The following is a 25,442-nucleotide window of genomic DNA, read 5'->3' on the forward strand; positions in this document are numbered from 1 at the left end:
CTTAACCTTTTAAAATACTGAACATCAAGCAAGGAAGCAACACGTACCATTTTTAAAGGCTTTGAACTGCCGACCTCAGACTCGGAGCGGACGCTCTAATCATTACACCACCAAGTCAGGTTGAGGTCTGATCATATTGTATCAATAATAGAATTCAAATTAACACGAGGAATTGTGCTACCAACTGAGCTATTCCATGATTTTATTTTTCCCAGCAAGCACAAGCAATGCTTGTGAGGGTACGTACACATGTAATTATGAATGAAAATGAAATGAAAATGATTAGCAAGCATAACAGCATAATGTTGAAAATGGTCTTTAGTAGAATCTCAAAGTACAGAACCCATAGTCATTCAGAACAACCTTCTGTAACAAGAAAGGGGAATAATAGTCAATCACTGAATGAGTGGACTATCATCACATGCGGAGCATGCAAGCCACCTCCTCCCCTTTCCCCTGAAGGTCATTAATAAGGCAGCTGGGTTTTTGCCAACAGTGCAATAGTGACAGTGACATGGTAATTTGGAGACTAAGATGACTTATTGGAGATCAGAATCCATATCTTTCTTACTGACTGTTGTCTTTATTAGCTGGATTTGAACCTACAACCTTTGATTCCCCAGTCTAGTGTATTCACCCATAGGCCACAAACTGTGCACAAATTGGAGATACGAGTGCTAAACTAAAATATTTCCCTCCCCTTTTTTATTTTTTATTTTATTTTTATTTTTGCAAAACAATTTTACAAAATGGACCACCAAATAATTAATTAGGACCATGGCAGCCTCTGTCGTGGTCTCGTCTGTTACATTCCTGGTTAAATTTGATCCAACTGCAATGTGTAAGCTTGTTGCTTTTTGTGAAGGTTGGTTGTATCATAGAGTACGTTGGAGAGCTGTTCTGGCTCTTCCATCTGCATGTACAATTGTTGTTTACATTAAATACTGCATTGTACACTTCAAAAACAGGGGGTCTTTGTGTGCTGGTACCCTGGCCAAATTCCCTCCTATTCTTGTGCCTGTCAGCCTGTCATCCTTCCGAGGTTGGCAAATTGAGTACCAGCTTGCTGGGATGAATGATCACGGTGTGTACCCCGATTTAGAATAGGTACACCGTATCCCTGCGCATCGTAAGAGGCGACTAACGGTTGGCGTCAGGAAGGGCATCCGGCCATAAAAACATTGCCTCAAACAGGGAACCATGATTGTCATGGGACCCGCAAGGCTAACCCCTGCTCTAGCAGGGAAAATGGCCTTAAAACGATCATTCATTCATTCATTCTTGTGCTTTGGTAACCCAGCTTTGATAAGTTTATAAATTTTTAATGCATGCGGGTACCCAAGCCAAATTCTAAAATTCGAAATTAATACCGGTACAACTGTACAGTACTGTTTCAAATGGTGAAACAACAACAACAGGCATTTTAAGGCCATTTTCCCTGCAAGAGCGGGGGTTAGCCTTGCGGTCCCCATGACAATCTTCTCTATTTTGCCCTATTTTCTGCATCTCCCCTTGTTTAACCCTCTTGCCCGCATTTCTTCTTCGACCATCTTTAGCCAAGTCTTTCTCGGTCTTCCCCATCCTCTACTTCCTTCTACATTCATTTCCATCACTCTTCTCAACCAGTCACTTTCATCCTTCCTCAACACATGACCAAACCATCTCAAACTGTTTCTCTTCACAGCATCCATCACAGGCTCTATTCCCATCATCTTTCGCAATTCATCATTTGTCTTCCTCTCTCTCAACGATACTCCACACATCCACCGAACCATTCGCATTTCCACCCTTTCCAGCCTTCGTTGCTGCTCTTCGTTCATTACCCATGTCTCGCTCCCATAAATCATAACACCTCTCACACATGCAGCATACACCTCTCCCTTCAGCTTCAATGACACTCCCCTCCTCGTCAGCACGCCACTCAGTTCCCGAAACTTCTTCCATGCACATCTCACTCAAGCAACCGTTGCCGAGTCTGATCCACCTTCTCCATTCAGCATGTCTCCTAGGTAACAAAATGTTTTCACACCTTCCAGCTTCAAGCCGTCTCCAAGATCCAACTCAACAACACCAGATCATCTGCAGACAACAACTCCCACGGTAAACCTTCCTTTACGTTCTGAGCCAGCACCTCCATCACAGCTACAAATAGTAGTTGACTTCGTACCGACCCCTGATGCACTCCCACCTTCACCTCAAACTCACCACTGTTCCCGTCCTTTGTCCTTACAGCTGTGCGCGCTCTTTTGTACATTGCCATCACTACTCTGATCAACCATTCCTCCACTCCTAACTTCCTCAATGCCCATGTCACTACTTCACGTGGAACCCGATCGAATGCTTTCTCCAGATTAACAAACCCAAGAAACAACTTCTTCCTCTTATCCATGTACTTCTCCTGCAACTGCCTCACAATAAAAAGCGCGTCTGTCGTTCCTCTTCCTGGCATAAATCCAAACTGCATTTCATCAATCTTCACTTTCTTCCTCATCCTCCTCTCCAACACCCTTTCCAATACCTTCATTCCATGCTCCAATAACTTTATCGCTCGATACGAGCCACAGTCCAGAGGGTCACCTTTCCCCTTGTATGGAGGGACGAGGGTACTCAGTTCCCAGTCCACTGGAATGCGGCCTTCTTTCACCACCAGATTACAGATCTCTGTCATTCTCTTCACCCCCCATTTTCCCGCTGCCTTCAACATATCTCCCACATCTCCCGTCGGCCCTCCCGCTTTTCTACTCTTCGTTGCTTTTTTCGCTTCCTCAACTTCCTTCTCGGTTGTCTTCTCTACCGGTCCTAAAACTGGGTTACTCTCTATGTTGCCATCCCATTCATTCTCTGCATTCAACAGTATTTCCATATATCTCTTCCATCTTCCTTTAATTCCATCTGGGTCCACAACAATTTGTCCCACTTCATCCTTCAAGCAACTCACCCCCATCACATCACACCTCTCTTTCGCTATCTGCTTTGCAATCCTGAATACCGCTCTCTGACCCTCTTCCAAATCCAAGCGTTCTCCGAACATTTTCCTACATGCCTCCTGTGCCTTTGCTACCTCTTTCTTTGCAGCCTTCTTGGCTGCCTTATAACTTTCATGCTCTGCCTTTTCTGCTCCCATACCCTTCGCCTTCTGCCACTCCTTGAACTTCTTCCTCTTCTCGTCAATCTTCTTTCCAACTTCATCATCCCACCACCATGTTTCCGAGTTCCTCGGTGGTCCTTTTGTCCATCCACATACCTCACCAACGGCTCCCAACAGACTACCTTTCATTGACATCCAACCACTTTCAAGCTCAACCACATCATCCTCTACCATACTCAGCCTCTCTTTTAATGCCTCCCTCACTGTCACCTCTTTCAACCTCCACACCTTCATTCTCAGTTGGTACTTCACCCACCGAGCTCTCCTCGCACCTTTCACCCTTATGTCGCAGACAACCAAGTGGTGCTGTGAAAGTCTCCTCCCCCAGGATCACCTTTGTGTCCCGGAGGTGCCCCCTATCTCGCCTACGCACCAGCAGGTAGTCAGCGGTTGTCGTCGACCCACCTGACGTGTATGTAACATTGTAACAAGCTTATTATCCTCTTTCTGGAACTGAGTATTACAAATCAACAAATCAGCTCCATCAGTAAACTCCAAAATCCTTTCATCTTCTCCATTTCTCACTCCATATCCGTAACCCCCATTAACTCCCTCAAAACCGTCCATACTCCTTCCCACATGTCCATTTAGGTCTCCTCCTACCACAACAACTTCCTCATCTTTCACGTTTTCCATCAGCTTCTCGATTGCACACCAGAACTTGTCCTTCTCTTCATCGCTCCGACCAACCTGCGGAGCATATCCCGAGATGACGTTCACCAAGAGCTTTCCAATCATCATTCTCACCATCATCGACCTTTCACTCACTCCAGTCACACTCACCACACTGTCCACAAACTCCTCAGAAAACAGGACACCAACACCATTCACGCCTTCTGGGCACCCTTGCCACACAAACTTGTATTTCTGTCCCTGCCTACCCTTCACCATTCTCGCACCACTTCCCTACCATCTCGTCTCCTGCACACAACATATGTCCACTCTTCTTCTGACCAATACTTCCACCACTTCTCCTGATCTCCCTGTCATTGTCCCTACATTCCATGTCGCAAACCTCAGAAACCGATCTCCACGTCGGGCATCAGACATTTCTTCGTCATAAGTGGAGTGATTTCCACCCTTGCTTCGATCGGGTTCCCCACCTTGAGTTTTGACGAGAGGGAGTGGGGTCCCCCACTAGTTGTAATTGTCATGGTTCGCTTTTTGAGGCAATGTTTTTATTGCCAGATGCCCTTCCTGACGCCAACCCTTTTTAGTCGCCTCTTACGACACGCAGGGATACAGTGTACTTATTCTAAACTGGGGTACACACCGGGTTTAAATGGTGAAACGGTATTTCATAATTAATGTCACCAGAATCAATTTTTTTTATATAATACTGCATTGGTTAAAAATGCATTTCCCAGCTAGACACTAGGTGCCACACATACGGGGTGATTCATCGATGTGTGAGTCGTCCCTCGGCTTGATGTTAAACCGGCGTCCCGTCTGCCGACGTTAGATGGTGGACGTTAAAGACCCCACGGTGTCTTTAGCGAAGAGAAGATGAGCTATTGCCGGCACGATGACCAAATTCCAAACTCCTGCCTTAAATATTTATCGGAGTGCCAGGCCTGGCCAGCCGGTTCTTGACTAACTTTGGCCAAAATATTTCCCTTCCCAACCCCACACTAACGTGGGAATAATTGTGGCCATTAAAGAAGAAGAATCTATGGTACCATACAAAACTGTTGGGGATGCAAATATTGACAAATTTGATGACGATGTGTAAAGATATACGGTAATGTTCTAGAAGCTTTATTCCCATTTGTGCAGTAGTTTTGGAAATCAAATGTAGAAATAACTCAATGAGGAGTCATTACTTTTGGGGTAAGCATTGTACATTTTAGACTTGATCTACTGCTTCAGGATCAAATGTGGTGGTGGTTGCTGGAACAAAAGTTTGTATGATTACTCAGGGTTTGCTTGTTGCAGATTCTACTTTACAAACTGGTATGTGGAAGAAGGCAAGCGTGCAACACGGCACAGTATTACGAGGACGAACGACGAGGTCTACAATGACCAAGCCATAAAATACCTCTATGAACAGGTGTGATGAACAAAAGGCAAACACAATATTGCACATTATGTTCTCTAGAACGGTTACTTTTCATGCATGGCATAAGTAAATGATCACCTACTAAAAACAAGTAATCTTATTTCAAGACACTATTACTATAGTATCGTCTTCACATCAAAAGCATGTTTTCCCCTTCTTTCCTTCTGTGTAAACTTGTACCTTGATATATTTGTTCTCTTGAATTGACTGCGTTACCTGCCTTGTACACTTGAAATCCAATATTTTGCTGTTGTATTCAACAGTTGTTTTTTAAGTGTTATAAGTATGCTGAAAAAGTAAGCAAACTTGAACATCTGCATATTGTGAGTATCAATTAGAAAAGTATGGGGGGGGGGGGGGCAGGGTGGGGAGATTGAATACTTGTGTAAATTACATATTTCTGCGTTCTATTTTTACTTATTTTGTAAAATTTTCTAAAAATAAAAATTCCCACTGTCATTATGTGGTATTTTATGTGTAGATTAGTGACAAAAATTGAGCCCTGGTGTTGGGCTAGCGGCGAGGGTGCCAGCTTAGGATCCTAGGATCCTGGGTTCGAATCCCGGTCGATCGCTGAATTAACGCCAGGTGGGTTGACTCAGCCTGTCATCCTTCCGAGGTCGGCTAATTGAGTACCAGTTCACTGGTAATTCCCTGTTTGTCGTAAAAAAGGCGACAAAAAGGGTTGGCGGCAGGAAGGGCATCCGGCCGTAAAACATTGCTTCAAAAAGGGGACCGAAAAAGAACAACAACCACGGTCCCCGAAAAAGGCCAACCCCCTGCTTTGCGGGGGAAAATGGCCTCTAAAGGTGGTTTTATTCGTGACAAAAATGTCAATTTCATCCATTTTTAATTCAGGCTGTACATTACCACAACAAAATGTGCAAAAGTCAAGGGGTGTGAATACTTTCTGAAGACACTGTACTCCTTACCCTATTGCTGGATGGAACAGTCTTTTAATTGTATTATAATGATTATAGTGCAGCCATGTTTCTGTTGTTGAAAGAGGGTTGCTCTACCACTTCCCCAGACTCAGTAACAGGGTGATGTACTGTCAGTAACTTTAGCTGTAAAAGGGTGGTGAGATACGATGAGCAGCCGCTTCTCCACTCTGACCCCTCTACCCCCCTCACAACGACCTCATGGAGTGATGACTCTATCCATGAGCCTCTCTCCTCAAGCATGGTTTCCCAGCTGTCTCATCTGTGGACTTCAGTTTCCACCATGCCAGCTACAGTCATGTGAAAAAGTAAGTACACCCCATGTAAAGTTTTGACTTTTTCAACATATTTCAACACACAGCTATTTGATCTTCATTTCAACAATATTGACAGATAAAGGTGATATAATATAACAAATATCATGAAACATTTACATTTTGTAGTCCATTGTATAATTTAAATAAACATAAATGCAAATTTTGCATGTGGAAAAAGTAAGTACACCCCTACATTTATCACTACTTCAAATACCTAAAATTAGAATCAGGGCACCAGCTCAGGTGCAAATGATTAGAACATCATTAGAGAGGATCTTGGAGGAACCTGTCTTATTTAAACCTCAGACATTTAGTTTGGTTTGCTCTTTGTTGTTGAAGTGTGCGGCGTCACCATGCCTAGATCAAAAGAGCTATCTGAGGCCTTCAGAAAGAAGGTTATAGATGCCTACAAGTCTGGGAAGGGATTTAAAAAGATCTCCAAACAATTTGAAATAAATCATTCGACTGTATGGAAGATCATCTACAAGTGGAGAAGATTCCAAACAACTGCCAACTTGTTCAGGCCAGGCCGCCCCAGCAAGTTCAGCCCGAGAGCAGACCGCAAGATGCTGAAATAAGTCTCCAAGAACCCTAGAATGTCATCACGGGACCTACAGGTAGCTCTTGCCACTGTTGATGTCAAAGTGCACGAGTCTACCATTAGAAAGAGGTTGCACAAATTTGATCGACATGGGAGGTGTGCCAGGAGGAAACCTTTGCTGTCCAGAAAGAACATCAGGGCAAGACTAAAGTTTGCCAATGAACACCTAGGCAAAGACCAGCACTTCTGGAACAATATGCTCTGGACAGATGAGTCAAAGGTGGAGCTATTTGGCCACAGTACCAGAAGACATGTTTGGCGAAAACCAAAGACAGCATTTGACCACAAGAACCTGATACCAACTGTAAAGCATGGTGGTGGAAATATTATGGTTTGGGGCAGCTTTGCTGCATCAGGGCCTGGGCAGCTCACCATCATAAAATCCACTATGAATTCTTCATTGTACCAGAGGGTGCTTGAGGATAATGTGAGGCCATCTGTCGGAAAGTTGAAGCTCAACCGAAGGTGGACCTTGCAACATAACAATGACCCAAAACATACCAGTAAATCCACCAAGGAATGGCTGAAAAGAAAGAAATGGAGGGTTCTGGAATGGCCAAGTCAAAGCCCGGATCTAAATCCCATCGAGATGTTGTGGGGGGGATTTGAAACGAGCTGTGCATGCAAGAAACCCCTCAAACATCGCACAGCTGAAAGAATACTGCATGGAGGAGTGGGCAAAAATTTCTCCCAGTCGATGTCAGACTGGTAGACAGTTCTAAGAAACGCCTACTTGAGGTTGTTTCTGCCAAAGGGGGCAATACCACGTATTATAGCCAAGGGTGTACTTACTTTTTCCACAGAAGGAAATGGCATCTCTGTTAATTTTTTGTTGAATAAATTATTGCAAAGTCCATTTTTCATTCTTTTTTGTTAAATTAGATCAGTTTTATCTATAGATACTATTTAAATAAAGATCAAATATTGATATGTCCACATATGTTAAAAAATAAAAAAACATTTCATGGGGTGTACTTACTTTTTCCACATGCGAAATTTGCATTTATGTTTATTTAAATTATACAATGGACTACAAAATGTAAATGTTTCATGATATTTGTTATATTATATCACCTTTATCTATCAATATTGTTGAAATGAAGATCAAATAGCTGTATGTTGAAATATGTTGAAAAAGTCAAAACTTTACATGGGGTGTACATACTTTTTCACGTGACTGTAGTTAGTAGTTTATTCCTCATGCTGTAGTCCATTGTGTTGCAACTCCTACCTTTCGCAATGCAGCTGGCCTTACTTAGTTTGTTTATTTTAGCGGAAATACTCCATGAGGTCAGCAATTGACAAGGACGGGTAGGGTGTTTGGGGAAGTCTGTTTCTTCAATAAGTCTTGCTGCGGATCAGCTGGGGTCCTCAGTATTTTTATTTTCCGACTGCTGTCTTTCCTAATGCCAACCATTCTCTCTTCGACCTGGTGTTGTCTAAATTTTCCTTCTCTTTGGATACTTTGTGAGTGTCCATCTCCTTGGCAGTCTTCAGAGAGCACCCAAAGCTCCCACCTGTATAGCAGTTCCACTATACACATTACCCTGGCTTGCAATTTGCTCTCTCTCTCAATGAGTGGTCCATGATGCCTTCATTTCCTGGCATCTACTGTTCTTATAATTACTTTTTCAACAGACTTTTTTCTCTCCTTCACCAATTCATTCCCTCACAGCTCTAATTGTCCTACTCAACATTCCAACCCTGGTGTACACTGTTGCATCTTGAGGCAATTGTCAAAAACTTATCTTGCAATCTCCACCTGGAAGGCTAACCAATGTGATGGGAATTTGCATTCTGTCCCTTCACATAACGTACTACCAATCCTTAGAAACTGAGTAGCTGTCCTTAGATAAGACAAAGTCCAAAATCAAGCTCACACAAGATCAAATTTCTTAAACCTCTCACCATTATTAAATTCCTCGTGACATCTCGTCAAGCATGTCACTGATATACATCCCCCTTTTGTATATCCGTTCCTTAAGGATTGAGTCATGTTGTAAACTGCCCTTGAAAAGGCCAAACACGTTCATTCTGTCTTTGTATACCAACTAACTGCCTCCCTCCATGCCCTGCCCCTCCTTGTCTCAGCTCCCGCTCACCTCGTTCCTGCATTCCCTCGTCTGTCCCTCTCCCACCTCTCACCTTGTTTTCTCCCGCCTCTCTCCTCATTTCCTTACTGCCTTGCCCCTCCTGCCACTCTCCCCGCCGCCTCTCGCCTCGCCCAATCCCACCTTGCAACTTGCGCATAAACTCCCCCTTGCGACTCGACCTTCAGCTCCACTTCCCGCCCCATGACCCGCTCCTCAACTCCCTCTCCCGCCTCGTGACTCACTCCTCTACTCACCATCCTGCCTTGCAACTCACTTGTCAAATCCCCATCCCCATCTCTCGTGCCTCAACGCCCCTCTTGCCTCGCACCTTAACGCGACTCGCTCCTCAACTTCCCCTCATACCACATGACGTGCTTCTCAACACCCCTCCTGCTTTGTCACAAAGCCTCCCCTCAACTCCACCTCCCCTCATGCCTCCCGCTCAACCCCACCATTCTCCCTCTCCTCACCCATCATCACTCTACTCTGCCTCACGACTCGCCTCCCTCCCAGCCTCCAGGTATCCTTCGGTCCACCATCAACCCCCTCCTCGTAAAACTGCCTAAATCCAGAACAACTGCTCACCTCCACTCATTTGTTCCTCTTTTTCCCACCTGTGGAACCAACTTACACACTCTTTTTTAATCGCATACTTCCCTCCAGGTCTTTAAGATAGCTGTTCACCACCATCTCAAGTCATCCCCCATCCAAAACTATGATCTTTTCTACATCCATTGAACCACCTTGCTCCTCCCAAAATTTTGCTTATTTATTTATCTTGTCCACCTTTTGTGTTCTCCCCTACCCCTATCATAACCTGCATCCCTTGTTTGGCCGTCTAAATCTACTTCTCCCTCTGCCCTGCTGTTGGCGTTTCTGCTTTCTCTTACTTGGCAACCACTATTCTACTTGGCAATGGTAAATTTTTTTGGTTTTGCAAGCGACTATATGAGTGTTGAGCATGGTACATGATTATGACAGTCAAATAATTATGCCCAAAAGTATGCCGACTGTATTTGAAGTGCTGAATCAGTTCCTGACAATGAGGCAAGGAATTCAATTGCACATTACCATGTGTTTGTTCGTTTCATCCCTACATCTGAAAGCAACAGAGATCACTTGGATGCATATGGATACATTTCAAGACATTGGTTTGAGAATGTGTGATTTCCACACTGTGCCTAACTTTCTATCCACAACTGTGTTGTGGGTTTGAGTGAACTGTCTGTGGACTCTGGTGTTATCACCAAGCGTTCTGTTCAAGTGGTTTGCTGGCAGATCTTGTGCGACCTGTAGGAATATTTGGGGGACCGAGCCCAGAGAGAGCTGGGGGAGCCAGGCCAGAGAGGAATCGGTAGAAGACAGAAAGACCACCAACCTGCCTGCGGTGAGTAAGTGAAAGGCCCTCGGAATTAGCTTCATTGCGGGAGATTCCAATGATTCTGAAAGCTTTGGTTTCAACAGGGTGAAGCCGAGCTAGGTGTGAGGCAGAAGCACCGGCTCAGAGGGTAGAACAGCATTCCATTGAGCTGCAGATTAAATCCTTGTATGTGGTGAGGAGCTCAGGTGTGCCAAGGATGGACTTCGCACAAGGATGGACTTTTTTTTTTTTTTTTTTTTTTTTTTTTTTTTTGTATACAAGATCGAGGCTCGTGAAAGAGCGAACATTAATCACACAGAAAGACAAACCGACACATAAAACATATAACATAGGGAGCGGTAGACAAGATGGGGAGAGAGGGGGAAGGACACAAACACAACATTTGAGAGCAGGGACCGAGAGACATGGAGACATCGAGAGATCTGAGAGAGGGCGAGGGCTTTGGGGGGGGGGAGGCGTGGGAAGGGGGCAGTAGGAGAGGTATAAAACATATGGACACTGCCAGGACTTCCAGGAAAGAAGTTGGAATTTCAAACAAGGTGGATCTGGGGTGAATTAGCGGGGGTAGAAAAGATCAAGGTTTTGGATGGGGGAAGATAAGAGATGGTGGTGAACAGCTGTTTTAAAGACCTGGAGGGAGGAGTGGGATTGAAGGGAGTGAGGGAGTTTGTTCCAGAGGCGGGAGAAAAGAGGAATGAAAGAGTGAATGTGAGCGGAGAGCCGAGATTTCGGCAGTTTAACCATCAGAGGGTTGCTGGCAGATCTTGTGCGACCTGTAGGAATATTTGGGGGACAGAGCACAGAGAGAGCTGGGGGTGCAAGGCCGGAGAGGAGTCGGTAGAAGACAGAAAGACCACCTACCTGCCTGCGGTGAGTGAGTGAAAGGCCCTCAGAGATAGCTTCATCGCGGGAGATTCCAATAATTCTGAAAGCTTTGGTTTCAACAGCGTGAAGCCGAGCTAGGTGTGAGGCAGGAGCACCGGCCCATAGGGGAGAACAGTATTCCATTGAGCTGCGGATGAAAGCCTTGTATGTGGTGAGGAGCTCAGGTGTGCCGAGGAAGGACTTCGCACGACGGAGGATGCCCAGTCGGCGACTGGCTTTGGAGGCCAGCTTGGAAATGTGGTTTTCCCAAGAAAGATCATGGCAGATAGTGAGACCCAAAATCTTGAGCGACAGAACTTCTTGGAGAGGATGGTTGAGAAAGTAGATGGGAGGGTTGTCCAGTCGATCTTTTCGGAGAGACATAGTAAGAGTGTGAGATTTGTCAGGATTGAAAGACATGTTCCACTTGTTTGACCAGTCTGTGATTTTGTCCAGGTCTTCAGAGAGTGAGGAGGCAGCAGACTGCCGATCTGAGGGAAGAGGAATGGAGCGGCAGAGAGTGGAGTCATCAGCAAAGAGATAGAGAGGATTTTCGAGAGAGTCAGAGAGATCATTGATGAAGACCAGAAAAAGCACGGGGCCCAGAACACTGCCTTGGGGAACTCCAGCCTGAACAGGAAGAGGAGATGAGAGAAACCCATTCAGGGCCACACGTTGACGACGACTAGAGAGGAAGTCCGCCAGCCATGCGTGGAGATTTCCATGGATACCAAAGGAGGAGAGTTTGGTGAGCAGAGCGGGGTGCCAGACCGTGTCGAAGGCACGTGATATGTCGAGGGAGACAGCTCTAATTTCCTGTTTGGCATTGAGGACCTCCATCCATTGTTGAGACAGCAGAAGCAGCATGTCCAGAGTAGAGTGACCTGGTCTGAAACCAAATTGATGATCAGAGATCAAGCCATTGGAGAAGAGGAAAGATTTCATATCAGAAGCAATGATGGATTCCATGACTTTGCTGATAATTGGGAGAAGGCTGATTGGTCTGTAGTTGCTAGGATCTGTTTTTGCACCTTTTTTGTGCAAAGCGGTGATGTTGGCTGATTTCCAAGCAGATGGCAGTTGACCTTGAGCAAAAGAGAGGGTGAAGAGAACAGAGAGAGGGTGAGATAGAGCAGCAGAGCAGGATTTTAGGACCCGTGGGCTGATGCCGTCGGGTCCAGTTGCAGAATCAGAGTCGAGGGTTGACAGAAACTTTTCCACCTTGTCAGGAGGAAAGGACACGGAGTCCAGGAGCAGCAGGGTACGACTGGGTATGGTGGGTACAGAGAGGGATGGGTTTGGGACACAAGATTTAGAGGCAAACACAGAGTTGAGGCATTCAGCTTTTTCACGTGCGGAGTCAGCTGTGTAGCCGTTTGAGGTAAGGGAGGGGATGGAGGGGGAACAAACACCAGAAACGGATTTGACCAGACGCCACCAGGATTTGGAAGAGGGAGACAGATAAGAGAGTTCGGTCTTGAGAACGGAGAGATATTGTTTCCTGGCTCTCCTGAGGGTGGACACACACTTGTTTCGGGCTTTGTGAAAGGAAATGAGATTTCCTTCCGTTGGATTTGCTTTCCAGGAGACGAAGGCAAGTTGTTTCTGGGCAACAGCCTCACCACAAGATTCCGTGTACCATGGACGGGAGGAAGGGTATGACAACTGAAGACGAGATGGGATAAATCTGTGCATGAGAGAGAGCAATTTACTTTGGAAGAATTCCCAGGATGAGTTGATGTCAGAGGTGGTAGAGATGGGAGACCAGTCCAGATGATTGATGGCTGCTTGAAGACCGTGCCAGTTGGCCTGAGTGAAATGCCAGACTCGTCGACGCTGAGCAGGCTCCCTGAGGATGGTCAGAGAGATGTCCACTTTAACAAGGACATGATCAGATGATCCGATCGGAGCAGAAGAAGAGCAGCAGACATTTTCAGGGAAGTTAGTCATAACCAAGTCCAGAAGAGAAGATGTTCCGTTGACTGAGATCCGGGTCGGGAAATTGACAGATTGTGTCAGTCCCAGTGAGTCGCAGAAGTCCTTTGCTGAGGAGCCATGGCTGGTGAGAGAGGTACCCACACCCAGCCAACTGGCATGATGACAGTTGAAATCACCACATATGAGGAAGAGAGAGTTGGGATGAGTGGATAGAAGTTGGTCCATATCATCAGACAGCGAGATGTAGATGGAGTCATCACTGTTTGGTGGACGGTACAACACACATATGAACAAGAGGTGGGAGCGAAGGGGAAGCCGTAGCCAGAGGTATTCCTGGGGGTGAGGTGGAGAGAGTGCAGTGCAGGGCGAGTGAGGAAGAGAGTTTTTGATAAAGATAGCAACCCCGCCTCCAGGACGAGGCTCAGGTCTATCATACCGGAGGAGGGAGTAGCCCGGGAGAGATACTATGGAATCAGAGACATCATAAAGGAGGAAAGTTTCTGTTAAGCAGATCACGTCTGGTTTGACAGAAGCAACCTGTATGGAGAGATCAGTTAAGTTTGAACGAAGGCCCCGGATGTTTGAGGTCCATACCGTTAATGAAGAGGAAGGGGGAGCATCAGATACAGAACAGGGGGGGAGGAGGGGTAGGGTAAGATGTGGAAGAGGTGGAAGAGGTAGGGAGAGCTGTTGAAGGTGTGTCAGAGATTTCAGAATAGCTCGGAGAAAGGGAAGGATGGGGCGGACAAAAGGTTTGATGGTGATTGGGTGAGCCACAATGAGGTGTTATTTGAGGAGGGGGAAGAGCGAGGCAGAAGGTTGGGGGAGATGGAGGTGAGAGTTTGAAGGGGGAAGAAGCGGGGAGGACGCTTTGAGGAGGGGGAGTGAGAGGGGGGAAATTGAGAAGCAATGAGGGTGGGGAGATTTGAAGGGGAGGGGTGAGGGGGGAGTTTGGGAGGGAAGGGCCAAGGGGAGGGATTTGAAAGGGATGGGATATGGGGGAGATTTGGAGGGGAGGGGTGAGGCAGGAGTCTAGGAGGGGAGGGGCGAGGGGGCGTCTTGGCGGGGAGGGGTGAGGGGGTAGTTTAGGAGGGAGGGGGCAAGGGGGGAGATTTGAAAGGGATGGGTGATGGGGAAGATTTGGAGGGGAGGGGTGATGGGGAAGATTTGGAGGGGAGGGGTTATGGGGAAGATTTGGAGGGGAGGGGTGAGATTGGATTTTTGAAAGTGTACGATTTATGGGAAACGAACATTTATTGCAAAATGAGTTTCTTGTGACCTTCGAGTTAAAAATACGTTTAAGGACGCTGGATGGAGGATGGAGTGCAGGAGAGTTTAGGGAATGTAGAAAAAAGGCACTATAGGAGATGGATATTTTTTTTGGGATGAATTGATTTGGTGAGCAAGTCGAAAGCAGCCTTTTAAAGAAGAAGAAGAAAAAGGTGTTATAAAATATGACGGAATACATAACTTGAGGGGAAAGTGTAAACATTGAAGGTTAATGAGTGAAAACTATCTGGGGAAATGGGGGAGAAACACGTGGTCGAAGAACGAACGAACGAATAAGAATGAATAAACGAATGAGAACAGAGAAGGAAATGTTTTTTTTTTTTTTTTTTTTTTTTTTTTTTTTTTGAGTTGAGATTTACACAAGGAAGTAGGCTATGGGTGAAAAGACTGGGAATACAGAGAACGAAAGTTATTGGATCACAAACGACGGACCACTGAGAGAAAAACAAAGCCTCAAAGTTGTACAGTGCACACTGTACAAGGCCTTGCTCGCGACACGGCAAACAGACGATCAATTTATGAAAGATAAACACCGAGAAACAACCAAAGTTGCACACAATAACTTCACACACCGAAAGATAAATACAGTTTCGACAAAATACAATTGTGAACAGACTTAACTTCGAAAAACGTGGAGACCGTGTGGAGCTTCGAAAATCCCTGCCGCCGTCTCCAAGATCTCGCAAGATCTCGCCTTGGAGAGGAGAGGATTGTTCAGAAAGTAGATGGGAGGGTTGTCCAATCAGTCTTTTCAGAGAGACATAGTAAGAGTATGAGATTTGTCAGGATTGAAAGACATGTTCCACTTGTTTGACCAGTCTGTGATTTTGTCCAGGTCTGCAGAGAGTGAGGAGGCTGCAGACTGTCGATCTGAGGGATGAGGAATGGAGCGGCAGAGAGTGGAGTCATCAAGAAAGAGATAGAGAGGATTTTCAAGAGAGATGATCGATGAAGACCAGAAAAAGCACAGGGCCCAGAACACTGCTTTGGGGAACTCCAGCCTGAACAGGAATAGGCTATGGGCTGTGCCTTCCTTATTCCTCTAGAAAATGATTCTTGTGGTCCACTCATGGGGGGGGGGGGGGGGGGGGGGGAGATGAAATTTGGTTTAAAGTGAAGCTAATATATGTGTCATCACTAGTATACCTTATCCCACATCCAGAAGTTGCACATTCGCGAAGGGTGCGGGCTCAAAGTTTTGGGGGCAAACGAGGAATTAAGGGCATGCATCGTCACTTCAGACCAAGATGTTGTTTTTCTACTTGTGTGCTCTGTATGTATTTAACCATTTAAAAAATATTAAATATGCAACTGGTGTATTTTTATTTTAGTAGGTAAGCAGTGTCCCTGCCTACCCTATTATATTATAGGGTAGGCAGGGACAGAAATACAACTTTGTGTGGCAAGGGTGCCCGGAGGGCGTGAATGGTGTTGGTGTCCTGTTTTCTGAGGAGTTTGTAGACAGTGTGTTGAGTGTGACTGGAGTGAGTGATAGGTTGATGATGGTGAAAATGATGATTGGAAAGCTCTTGGTGAACGTCATCTCGGGATATGCTCTGCAGGTTGGTCGAAGCAATGAAGAGAAGGACAAGTTCTGGTGTGCGATAGAGAAGCTGATGGAAAACGTGAAAGATGAGGAAGATGTTGTGGTGGGAGGAGACCTGAATGGACATGTGGGAAGGAGTATGGATGGTTTTGAGGGAGTTCATGGGGGTTACGGATATGGTGTGAGAAATGGAGCAGGTGAAAGGATTTTGGAGTTTGCTGATGGAGCTGATTTGTTGATTTGTAATACTCAGTTCCAGAAAGAGGATAATAAGCTTGTTACATACACGTCAGGTGGGTCGACGACAACCGTTGACTACCTGATGGTGCGTAGGCGAGATAGGGGGCACCTCCGGGACACAAAGGTGATCCCGGGGGAGGAGGCTGTTTCACAGCACCACTTGGTTGTCTGCGACATAAGGGTGAAAGGTGCGAGGAGAGCGCGGCGGGTGAAGTACCAACCAAGAATGAAGGTGTGGAGGTTGAAAGAGGTGACAGTAAGGGAGGCATTAAAAGAGAGGCTGAGTAGGGTAGAGGATGATGTGGTTGAGCTTGAAAGTGGTTGGATGTCAATGAAAGCTAGTCTGTTGGGAGCCGTTGGTGAGGTATGTGGAGGGACAAAAGGACCACCGAGGCACTCGGAAACATGCTGGTGGGATGATGGAGTTGGAAAGAGGATTGACGAGAAGAGGAAGAAGTTCAAGGAGTGGCAGAAGGCGAAGGGTACGGGAGCAGAAACAGCAGAGCATGAAAGTTATAAGGCAGCCAGGAAGGCTGCAAAGAAAGAGGTAGCAAAGGCGCAGGAGGCATGTAGGAAAATGTTCGGAGAACGCTTGGATTCGGAAGAGGGTCAGAGAGCAGTATTCAGGATTGCAAAGCACATAGCGAAAGAGAGGTGTGATGTGATGGGGGTGAGTTGCTTGAAGGATGAAGTGGGACAAATCGTTGTCGACCCAGATGGAATTAAAGGAAGATGGAAAAGATATATGGAAATGCTGTTGAATACAGAGAATGAATGGGATGGCAACATAGAGAGTAACCCAGTTTTAGGACCGGCAGAGAAGATAACTGAGAAGGAAGTTGAGGAAGCGATAAAAGCAATTTTAAAAAACCACCGTTTAGAGGCCATTTTTCCCCGCAAAGCGGGGGTTGGCCTTTTCGGGGACCGTGGTAGTTGTTGTTTTTTGGTCCCCCTTTTGAAGCAATGATTTACGGCCGGATGCCCTTCCTGACGCCAACCCTTTTTGCCGCCTTCAACGACAAACAGGGAATTACCAGTGAACTGGTACTCAATTAGCCGACCTCGGAAGGATGACAGGCTGAGTCAACCCCCCTGGCATTAATTCGGCGATCGACCGAGATTCGAACCCAGGATCCTCGGATCCTAAGCCGGCACCCGAGCCGCTAGCCCAACACCAGGGATTTGGCAATGCGATAAAAGCAATGAAGAGTGGAAAAGCGGGAGGGCCGACGGGAGTTGTGGGAGATATGTTGAAGGCAGCAGGAAGTTGGGGTGTGAAGAGAATGACAGAGATCTGTAATCTGGTGGTGAAAGAAGGCCGCATTCCAGTGGATTGGGAACTGAGTACCCTCGTCCCTCCATACAAGGGGAAAGGTGACCCTCTGGAGTGTGGCTCGTACCGAGCGATAAAATTATTGGAGCATGGAATGAAGGTATTGGAAAGGGTGTTGGAGAGGAGGATAAGGAAGAAAGTGAAGATCGACGAAATGCAGTTTGGATTTATGCCAGGAAGAGGAACGACAGATGCGCTTTTCATTGTGAGGCAGTTGCAGGAGAAGTACATGGAGAAGAGGAAGAAGTTGTTTTTTGGGTTTGTTGATCTGGAGAAAGCATTCGATAGGGTTCCATGCAAAGTATTGACATGGGCATTGAGGAAGTTAGGAGTGGAGGAATGGTTGATCAGAGTAGTGATGGCAATGTACAAAAGAGCGCGCACAGCTGTAAGGACGAAGGACGGGAACAGTGGTGAGTTTGAGGCGAAGGTGGGAGTGCATCAGGGGTCGGTACTAAGTCCACTACTATTTGTAGCTGTGATGGAGGTGCTGGCTCAGAATTTAAAGGAGGGTTTACCGTGGGAGTTGTTGAATGCAGATGATCTGGTGTTGATTGCGGAAAGTATGGATGGACTGAAGGAAAAGATGAACAAGTGGAAGGAATGTATGGAGACAAAAGGTCTGAAGGTGAATATCGGAAAGACGAAGGTGATGGCAAGTGGTAAAGCATGTGGTGAGGTGGAAAGAACTGGGAAGTGGCCGTGTGCTGTGTGCAGGAAGGGTGTCGGAGTGAACTCCATTCAATGTACAATGTGCGCTGAGTGGGTTCATCAAAAATGTAGTGGTCTGAGAGGGTCATTTACCAGTGTGGCAGCTACATTCAAATGTAAGGTGTGCACAGAGGGAGCTGCAGATGGAGGAAATGTTGAGTTGGATCTTGGAGACGGCGTGAAGCTGGAAGGTGTGAAAACATTTTGCTACCTCGGAGACATGCTGAATGGAGAAGGTGGATCAGACTCGGCAACGGTTGCTCGAGTGAGATGTGCATGGAAGAAGTTTCGGGAACTGAGTGGCGTGCTGATGAGGAGGAGAGTGTCGCTGAAGCTGAAGGGAAAGGTGTATGCTGCATGTGTGAGAAGTGTTATGATTTATGGGAGCGAGACATGGGTAATGAACGTAGAGCAGCAACGAAGGCTGGAAAGGGTGGAAATGCGAATGGTTCGATGGATGTGCGGAGTATTGTTGAGAGAGAGGAAGACAAATGATGAATTGCGAAAGTTGATGGGAATATTGCCTGTGATTGATGCTGTGAAGAGGAACAGGTTGAGATGGTTTGGTCATGTGTTGAGGAAGGATGAAAGTGACTGGTTGAGAAGAGTGATGGAAATTAATGTAGAAGGAAGTAGAGGACGGGGAAGACCGAGAAAGACTTGGCTAAAGATGGTGGAAGAAGAAATGCTGGCAAGGGGGGTTAACAAGGAGAGATGCAGAAAATACGGGCAAAATGGAGAAGATTGTCATGGGGACCGCAAGGCTAACCCCTGCTCTAGCAGGGAAAATGGCCTTAAAATGCATGTTGTTGTTGTTGTTGTTGTTGTTGTTGTTGTTGTTGTGTATTTTTATTATAAATATACACATCTGGGTAATAGAAAAACGTAATGTGCACAAAAAAAATAATGACCTGATAAGAAAGGAACTATCAAAGTTGGTATAATTTTATATAAAACTCGCAGAAGTACCCGGCATTGCCAGGCGGGGAAAGGGAGGGGGAGGGGGGAATGGGGGGGGGAGGGGAGGAGAGGGTGGGGAGGGGAGAAGAGGGGAGGAGGGGGAGGGGGAGGAGAAGAGGGGGGGATGGGGAAGGGGAGGGGGAGGTATGGGAGGAGGAGGAGGAGGGGGGGGAGGGGAGGGGGGGGGAGGGGAGGGGGGGAGGGGGGGGTGGGGAGGGGGAGAGGGGGGGGTGGAGGAGGGAGGGGGGAAGGGGAGAGGGGGGGTGGAGGAGGGAGGGGGAAGGGGGAAGGGGGGAGGGGGGAGGGGGAGGAGAGAAGGGGAGAGGGAGGGGAGAGGGGAGGGGTGAGGGGGGAAGGGGAGGGGGGAGGGGGAGGGGAGAAGTGGAGTGGGTAGGGGGGAGAGGGGGGGAGGGGGAGAGGGAGGGGTGAGGGGGGGGAGAGGGAGGGGGTGAGGGGGAAGGGGAGGGGGGAGGGGGGAGGGGAGAAGTGGAGGGGGGACGGGAGAGGGAGGGGTCGGGGGGGGGAGGGTGGGGAGGGGGAGGGGGTGGGTGGAGGGGGAGAAGGGGAAGGGGTGAGGGAGGAGGGGGGAGGGGTGAGGGGGTGAGAGGGGGAGGGGGAGGGGAGAGGGGAGGGGGAGGGGAGGAGAAGTGGATGGGGGGAGGGGAGAGGCGAGGGGGGAGGGGAAGGGGGTGGGGGGGATGGGGCGAGGGGGGAGTCAAGTCGGAAGTCATTGTCAATTGAATGTCACATTTATTTTTTATTCCCTGTCAAATGGCATTGGTCCCCGCATTCCGAACCCGGAAGTCGGAAGTCATTGTCGTCAAAGTTGAAAAATTAACGTTCCGAAATACGCTGATGACGTCATAATTTTAAAACGCGAAGTTTTTTAAATTTTAAGGTGTGCTGTAGTTGCTCTGAGACGTACTGATTCCGAATATGCCTTTGGTTTTGCTCTGCGATGAGTAGTTCTCGAGTTATAAGAGGACAAACAAACAAACATACTTTACTGCTTTATATATATAGATATAGATGTGTTCTGGACTATTTTGATGTGGAGTGTAATGTTGTGTGATGTAAATATGACGGTAGACTCAACAGATAGTCGGTTGACAGTTATCTACATGGTATTTGTATTTTATTCAGGAGTTACTATGCTTGTGACTCGTACATAGTTTGGAAACATGTGGAGAAACTTTGTATTTGAAAGTTTGATTACACAGGGAACATTTTATGTGCAGTCGCCTGTTTTGCGAATGAATTATGTTTTTTTTTTTTTTAAAGCTAATGCCCAATAAGGTCTGGTTTACAATACATATATTGTATATTGCATCAAATGTTATATTTTAAATACTTTTACAATTTAAATATTGTTTTACTTCACTTATATATCGCGTATAAAACATGGCTAATTTAATACATGGTAGCTGACTGAATGAATGAATGATCGTTTTAAGGACATTTTCCATGCTAGAGCGAGGGTTAGCCTTGCGGGGGGGCCCCATGACAATCATGGTTCCCTGTTTGAGGCAATGTTTTTATGGCCGGATGCCCTTCCTGACGCCAACCCTTGGTCGCCTCTTACTATGCGCAGGGATACGGTGTACCTATTCTAAACCGGGGTACACACCGTGATCATTCATCCCAGCAAGCTGGTACTCAATTTGCCGACCTCGGAAGGATGACAGGCTGAGTCAACCCTCCTGGCGTTAATTCAGCGATCGATCGGGATTCGAACCCAGGATCCTAGGATCCCAAGCCGGCACCCTAACCCCTAAGCCAACACCAGGCTTTAGCTGACTGCTCAACTTTATTAGTGGTTAGAACTTATGCAGCCCCCCCTCCCCCACTCCCCCCCCCACCCCCCCCCATCAAAAGTAATCAAAGATATCTGATCCAAAACAGCAAATTGTGCCTTGTCTTGTACATGCACTTGATCTGTTAGTACATGTATAGTAGAGCCATAATTTTTCCAAAGTTAAAATTCTGTTTTAAAAAGTGCATTTTCAAATTTCTTCGGTCAACAGCAAACTGCATGTTCACCTGGGTCAAAACATGTATTTTATTGTATATTTTGACAATTTGGACTGATTCGTGTAAAATCCAACAAATTGTGCCCCTAAAGCAAATATAAGTTACATAATTTTTGATTAAGTTGTTTAAAAAAAGCATAACATTGTTTCCTGGTATAACAGAATAATTAGGGCTCTAATGTATAGGCATTACATTTGAATTCTCCTAGTATAAATTGAACATGTTATGATTTGTATTTATATTAACATTTACAATATTAATATTTTCTTGTTATAGAGTCTATCAATTCATGATTTGTATGAAGCATGATTTGTATGAAGCATGTATGAATTACATGAAGCGTGATTTTCTTGCTGTAAAGTCAATCAATAAACTTGAATTGATAAATGAATCAATGACTTGAATAACATTCTTTCTTTCCTTTTTTTTAACTGTTTTACAATTCATCATTTGTATGTACATCTACTAGAGACGTAAAATTTGTAAATCAGAAATCCATAAAATCTGAAATCTGGCTATCAATATGTCATTGATCCACAAAAAAAAATACAATGTGGCATCTCTACTTGTTAAAAATAAATGAAATATTTACAAATGTATACATCTACCTGATCCGTCATACATGTACAGTGAATACGTTTACAAAACTTTGTCATGTATGACTATGAATTGTCAATGTACATGTGGGGTTTGGATAACATTTTGACAATGACCATAACTCAAAACCCCTTGACCTACATATGTTACAAATTTACCTCAATTTTAGAATTCCTTGCATCACCTCCCATTACATGTAGTGATGTAGATCCATGTCTACTACATGATAATACAGATAACATATTGATCACGGACGAGCAAGCTTTACTACTACTACTAGTCATGCTATTTATGAAAGAACTGGTTGAACATGTTCACATGGATTCGATCACATCAACACATGTGCAGTATATCTGCCGATGTTTAAAACATTATTTTACAAGTATATCAACGTACCTGCAAAATATTTATCTTCTTGCTTTTGTTTTGCAACCAAGCCCCGTTTCTGCTTCGAAGAATTGGTAAAACTAGGGCATGCCCGTACTATATATATATATAAAATTATATCCCCCCCCCCTCTATTTACATGAAATGGTTTGGTCCAAAGCGAACGGCTTGCGAGTACGGTGACAATCCCCCCCCTCTATTTACATGAAATGGTTTGGTCCAAAGCGAACGGCTTGCGAGTACGGTGACAATCCCCCCCTCTATTTACATGAAATGGTTTGGTCCAAAGCGAACGGCTTGCGGAGTTTGGTAAAGAAATCGCCATAGCGTGCACAAACGCGCAGGAAAGCGAAAGAATCGCAAATTAGTTTTAATTAGTTTTAAAACATAGTTTAACGCCAACATAGTTTGCCAACGTGAAATAAATGAATACGCTCTCAAATGTGCCGTCCGAGGCAGAGTCTGTTCGGCACGTTCGGCACACGTGATAGCTCGCTGCTCTCTGATTGGTTGAATCGTTTTTTGGACATAGCTCGGTAACTACTTGTCCGATTAATATGAAACCTTGAAAAGGCACATCCTCGGGTCCCCAGCAATATACCTGGCAAGTTTCAAGTATATCGGACCCGTGGTTGTCGAGAAACAGCGGTCACAGACATACAGACATACATACATACATACATACATACATACATACATACATACATACATACACACAGAGATTACTGGAATTATAGATAGATACTGGTAGCATCGCCGATGAAATCGCAGCGTCTTCGGGCATAGGAACGTTAATGTAACCGCCATGTTCTTGCACAAAACACATCGCTATTTCAGCCCGATTTCCGACTAGATTTTGCCAAATACCCACACTACATAAAAATGAAGCCCACGAAGATTCGATGAAGGGTTTTATATCTTCATCAGTAACACCAGATTCGTGGCAAATACACTTTAAATTGAGAGAAATTCTCTCCCTTTCCGCAGCCATCATGCCACTTACGACACATAATTATATGCGATCAGCTGTTTGTGGACGTCGGATGTGACCCAAAAAATCGCGGTTTACATAAATCGGCAATGAAACGTCAATAGCTGCCTTTGCCGTAGTCTTCCCAAACAGCGTTCCTTATTGGATAAACAAGAAGACGCTCCCGAAGACGTTACTTAAATAATATCTCATTGGATGAAAGCTTGCAGGTCGTTCAATACTATTTAGAATTGTAAGTCGGTTATATTTCACGAATTGCCCTAAAATGTGCATATTATATTCACGGGATAAGGTAAAATAGGTAATTTCTTTATGATTTCTTAATTTAAAACTTTTTATGGCGCCCCCCCCCCCCGAACTGGACCACAAGACTGAATGATACGAGCGGACATCCCATAGTCTAGAAGGGGAGATGAGAGAAATCAATTCAGGGCCACATGTTGACCGACTAGAGAGGAAGTCCGTAAGCAATGCGTGGAGATTTCCATGGATACCATAGGAGGAGAGTTTGGTGAGCAGAGCGGGGTGCCAGACCCGATCGAAGGCACGTGATATGTCAAGGGAGACAGCTCTAATTTCCTGTTTGGCATTGAGGACCTCCATCCATTGTTGAGACAGCAGAAGCAGCATGTCCAGAGTAGAGTGACCTGGTCTGAAACCAAATTGATGATCAGAGATCAAGCCATTGGAGAAGATGAAAGATTTGATATCCGAAGCAATGATGGATTCCATGACTTTGCTGATAATTTGGAGAAGGCTGATTGGTCTGTAGTTGCAAGGACCTGTTTTTGCACATTTTTTGTGTAAAGCAGTGATGTTGGCTGATTTCCAAGCTGATGGCAGATGACCTTGAGCAAAGGAGAGGGTGAAGAGAACAGGGAGAGGGAGTGAAAGAGCGGCAGAGCAGGATTTTAGGATCCGTGGGCTGATGCCGTCTGGTCCAGTTGCAGAATCAGAGTCGAGGATTGACAGAAACTTCTCCACCTTGTCAGGAGAAAAGGACACAGAGTCCAGGAGCAGCTGGGTTCAACTGGGTGAGGTGGGTACAGAGAGAGATGGGTTTGGGACACAAGATTTTGAGGCATACACAGAGTTGAGGTATTCAGCTTTTTCATGTGCAGAGTCAGCTGTGTAGCCGTTTGAGGTAAGGGAGGGATGGAGGGGGAACAAACACCAGAAACATATTTGACCAGGCGCTACAGGACTTGGAAGAGGGAGATAGGTTTGAGAGTTCGGTCTTGAGAGTGGAGAGATATTGTTTTCTGGCTCTCCTGAGGGTGGACACACACTTGTTTTGGGCTTTGTGAAAGGAATTGAGATTTCCTTCCGTTGGATTTGCTTTCCAGGAGGCGAAGGCAAATTGTTTCTGGGCAACTGCCTCACCACAAGATTCCGTGTACCATGGACGAGAGGAAGGGTATGACAACTTATTGACTGTCTTTCCCTTGCGGTCCCTCTGTACTGTCTTTCCCTCGCGGTCCCTCTGTGCTGTCTTTCCCTCGCGGTCCCTCTGTGCTGTCTTTCCCTCACGGTCCCTCTGTACTGTCTTTCCCTCGCGGTCCCACTGTACTGTCTTTCCCTCGCGCTCCGCCTGTGCTGTCTTTCGCTCGTGGTCCCTCTGTGCTGTCTTTCCCTCGCGGTCCCTCTGTGCTGTCTTTCCCTCGCGGTCCCTCTGTGCTGTCTTTCCCTCGCGGTCCCCCTGTGCTGTCTTTCCCTCGCGGTCCCCCTGTGCTGTCTTTCCCTCGCGGTCCCTCTGTGCTGTCTTTCCCTCGCGGTCCCTCTGTGCTGTCTTTCCCTCGCGGTCCCTCTGTGCTGTCTTTCCCTCGCGGTCCCTCTGTGCTGTCTTTCCCTCGTGGTCCCTCTGTGCTGTCTTTCCCTCGCGGTCCCTCTGTGCTGTCTTTCCCTCACGGTCCCTCTGTGCTGTCTTTCCCTCGCGGTCCCTCTGTGCTGTCTTTCCCTCGCGGTCCCTCTGTGCTGTCTTTCCCTCGCGGTCCCTCTGTGCTGTCTTTCCCTC

General features: G+C 46.1%; 1 protein-coding gene across 6 annotated transcripts in view; it reads left to right on the forward strand.

The window, feature by feature from the left end:
* Nucleotides 1-25,442, forward strand: part of JAK2 (Janus kinase 2) — a 324,490-nt gene that overhangs the window by 217,378 nt on the left and 81,670 nt on the right. For all 6 annotated transcript variants that reach the window (XM_078779492.1, XM_078779484.1, XM_078779477.1 and 3 more), the window contains exon 5: nt 5,084-5,198. In XM_078779492.1, the coding sequence (XP_078635618.1) occupies nt 5,084-5,198 (115 nt within the window). The remainder of the gene's footprint in view (nt 1-5,083; nt 5,199-25,442) is intronic.

The sequence above is a fragment of the Myxine glutinosa genome, chromosome 1, assembly GCF_964187855.1.
Source record: "Myxine glutinosa chromosome 1, kmMyxGlut1.1, whole genome shotgun sequence".
Lineage (NCBI taxonomy): Eukaryota > Metazoa > Chordata > Myxini > Myxiniformes > Myxinidae > Myxine > Myxine glutinosa.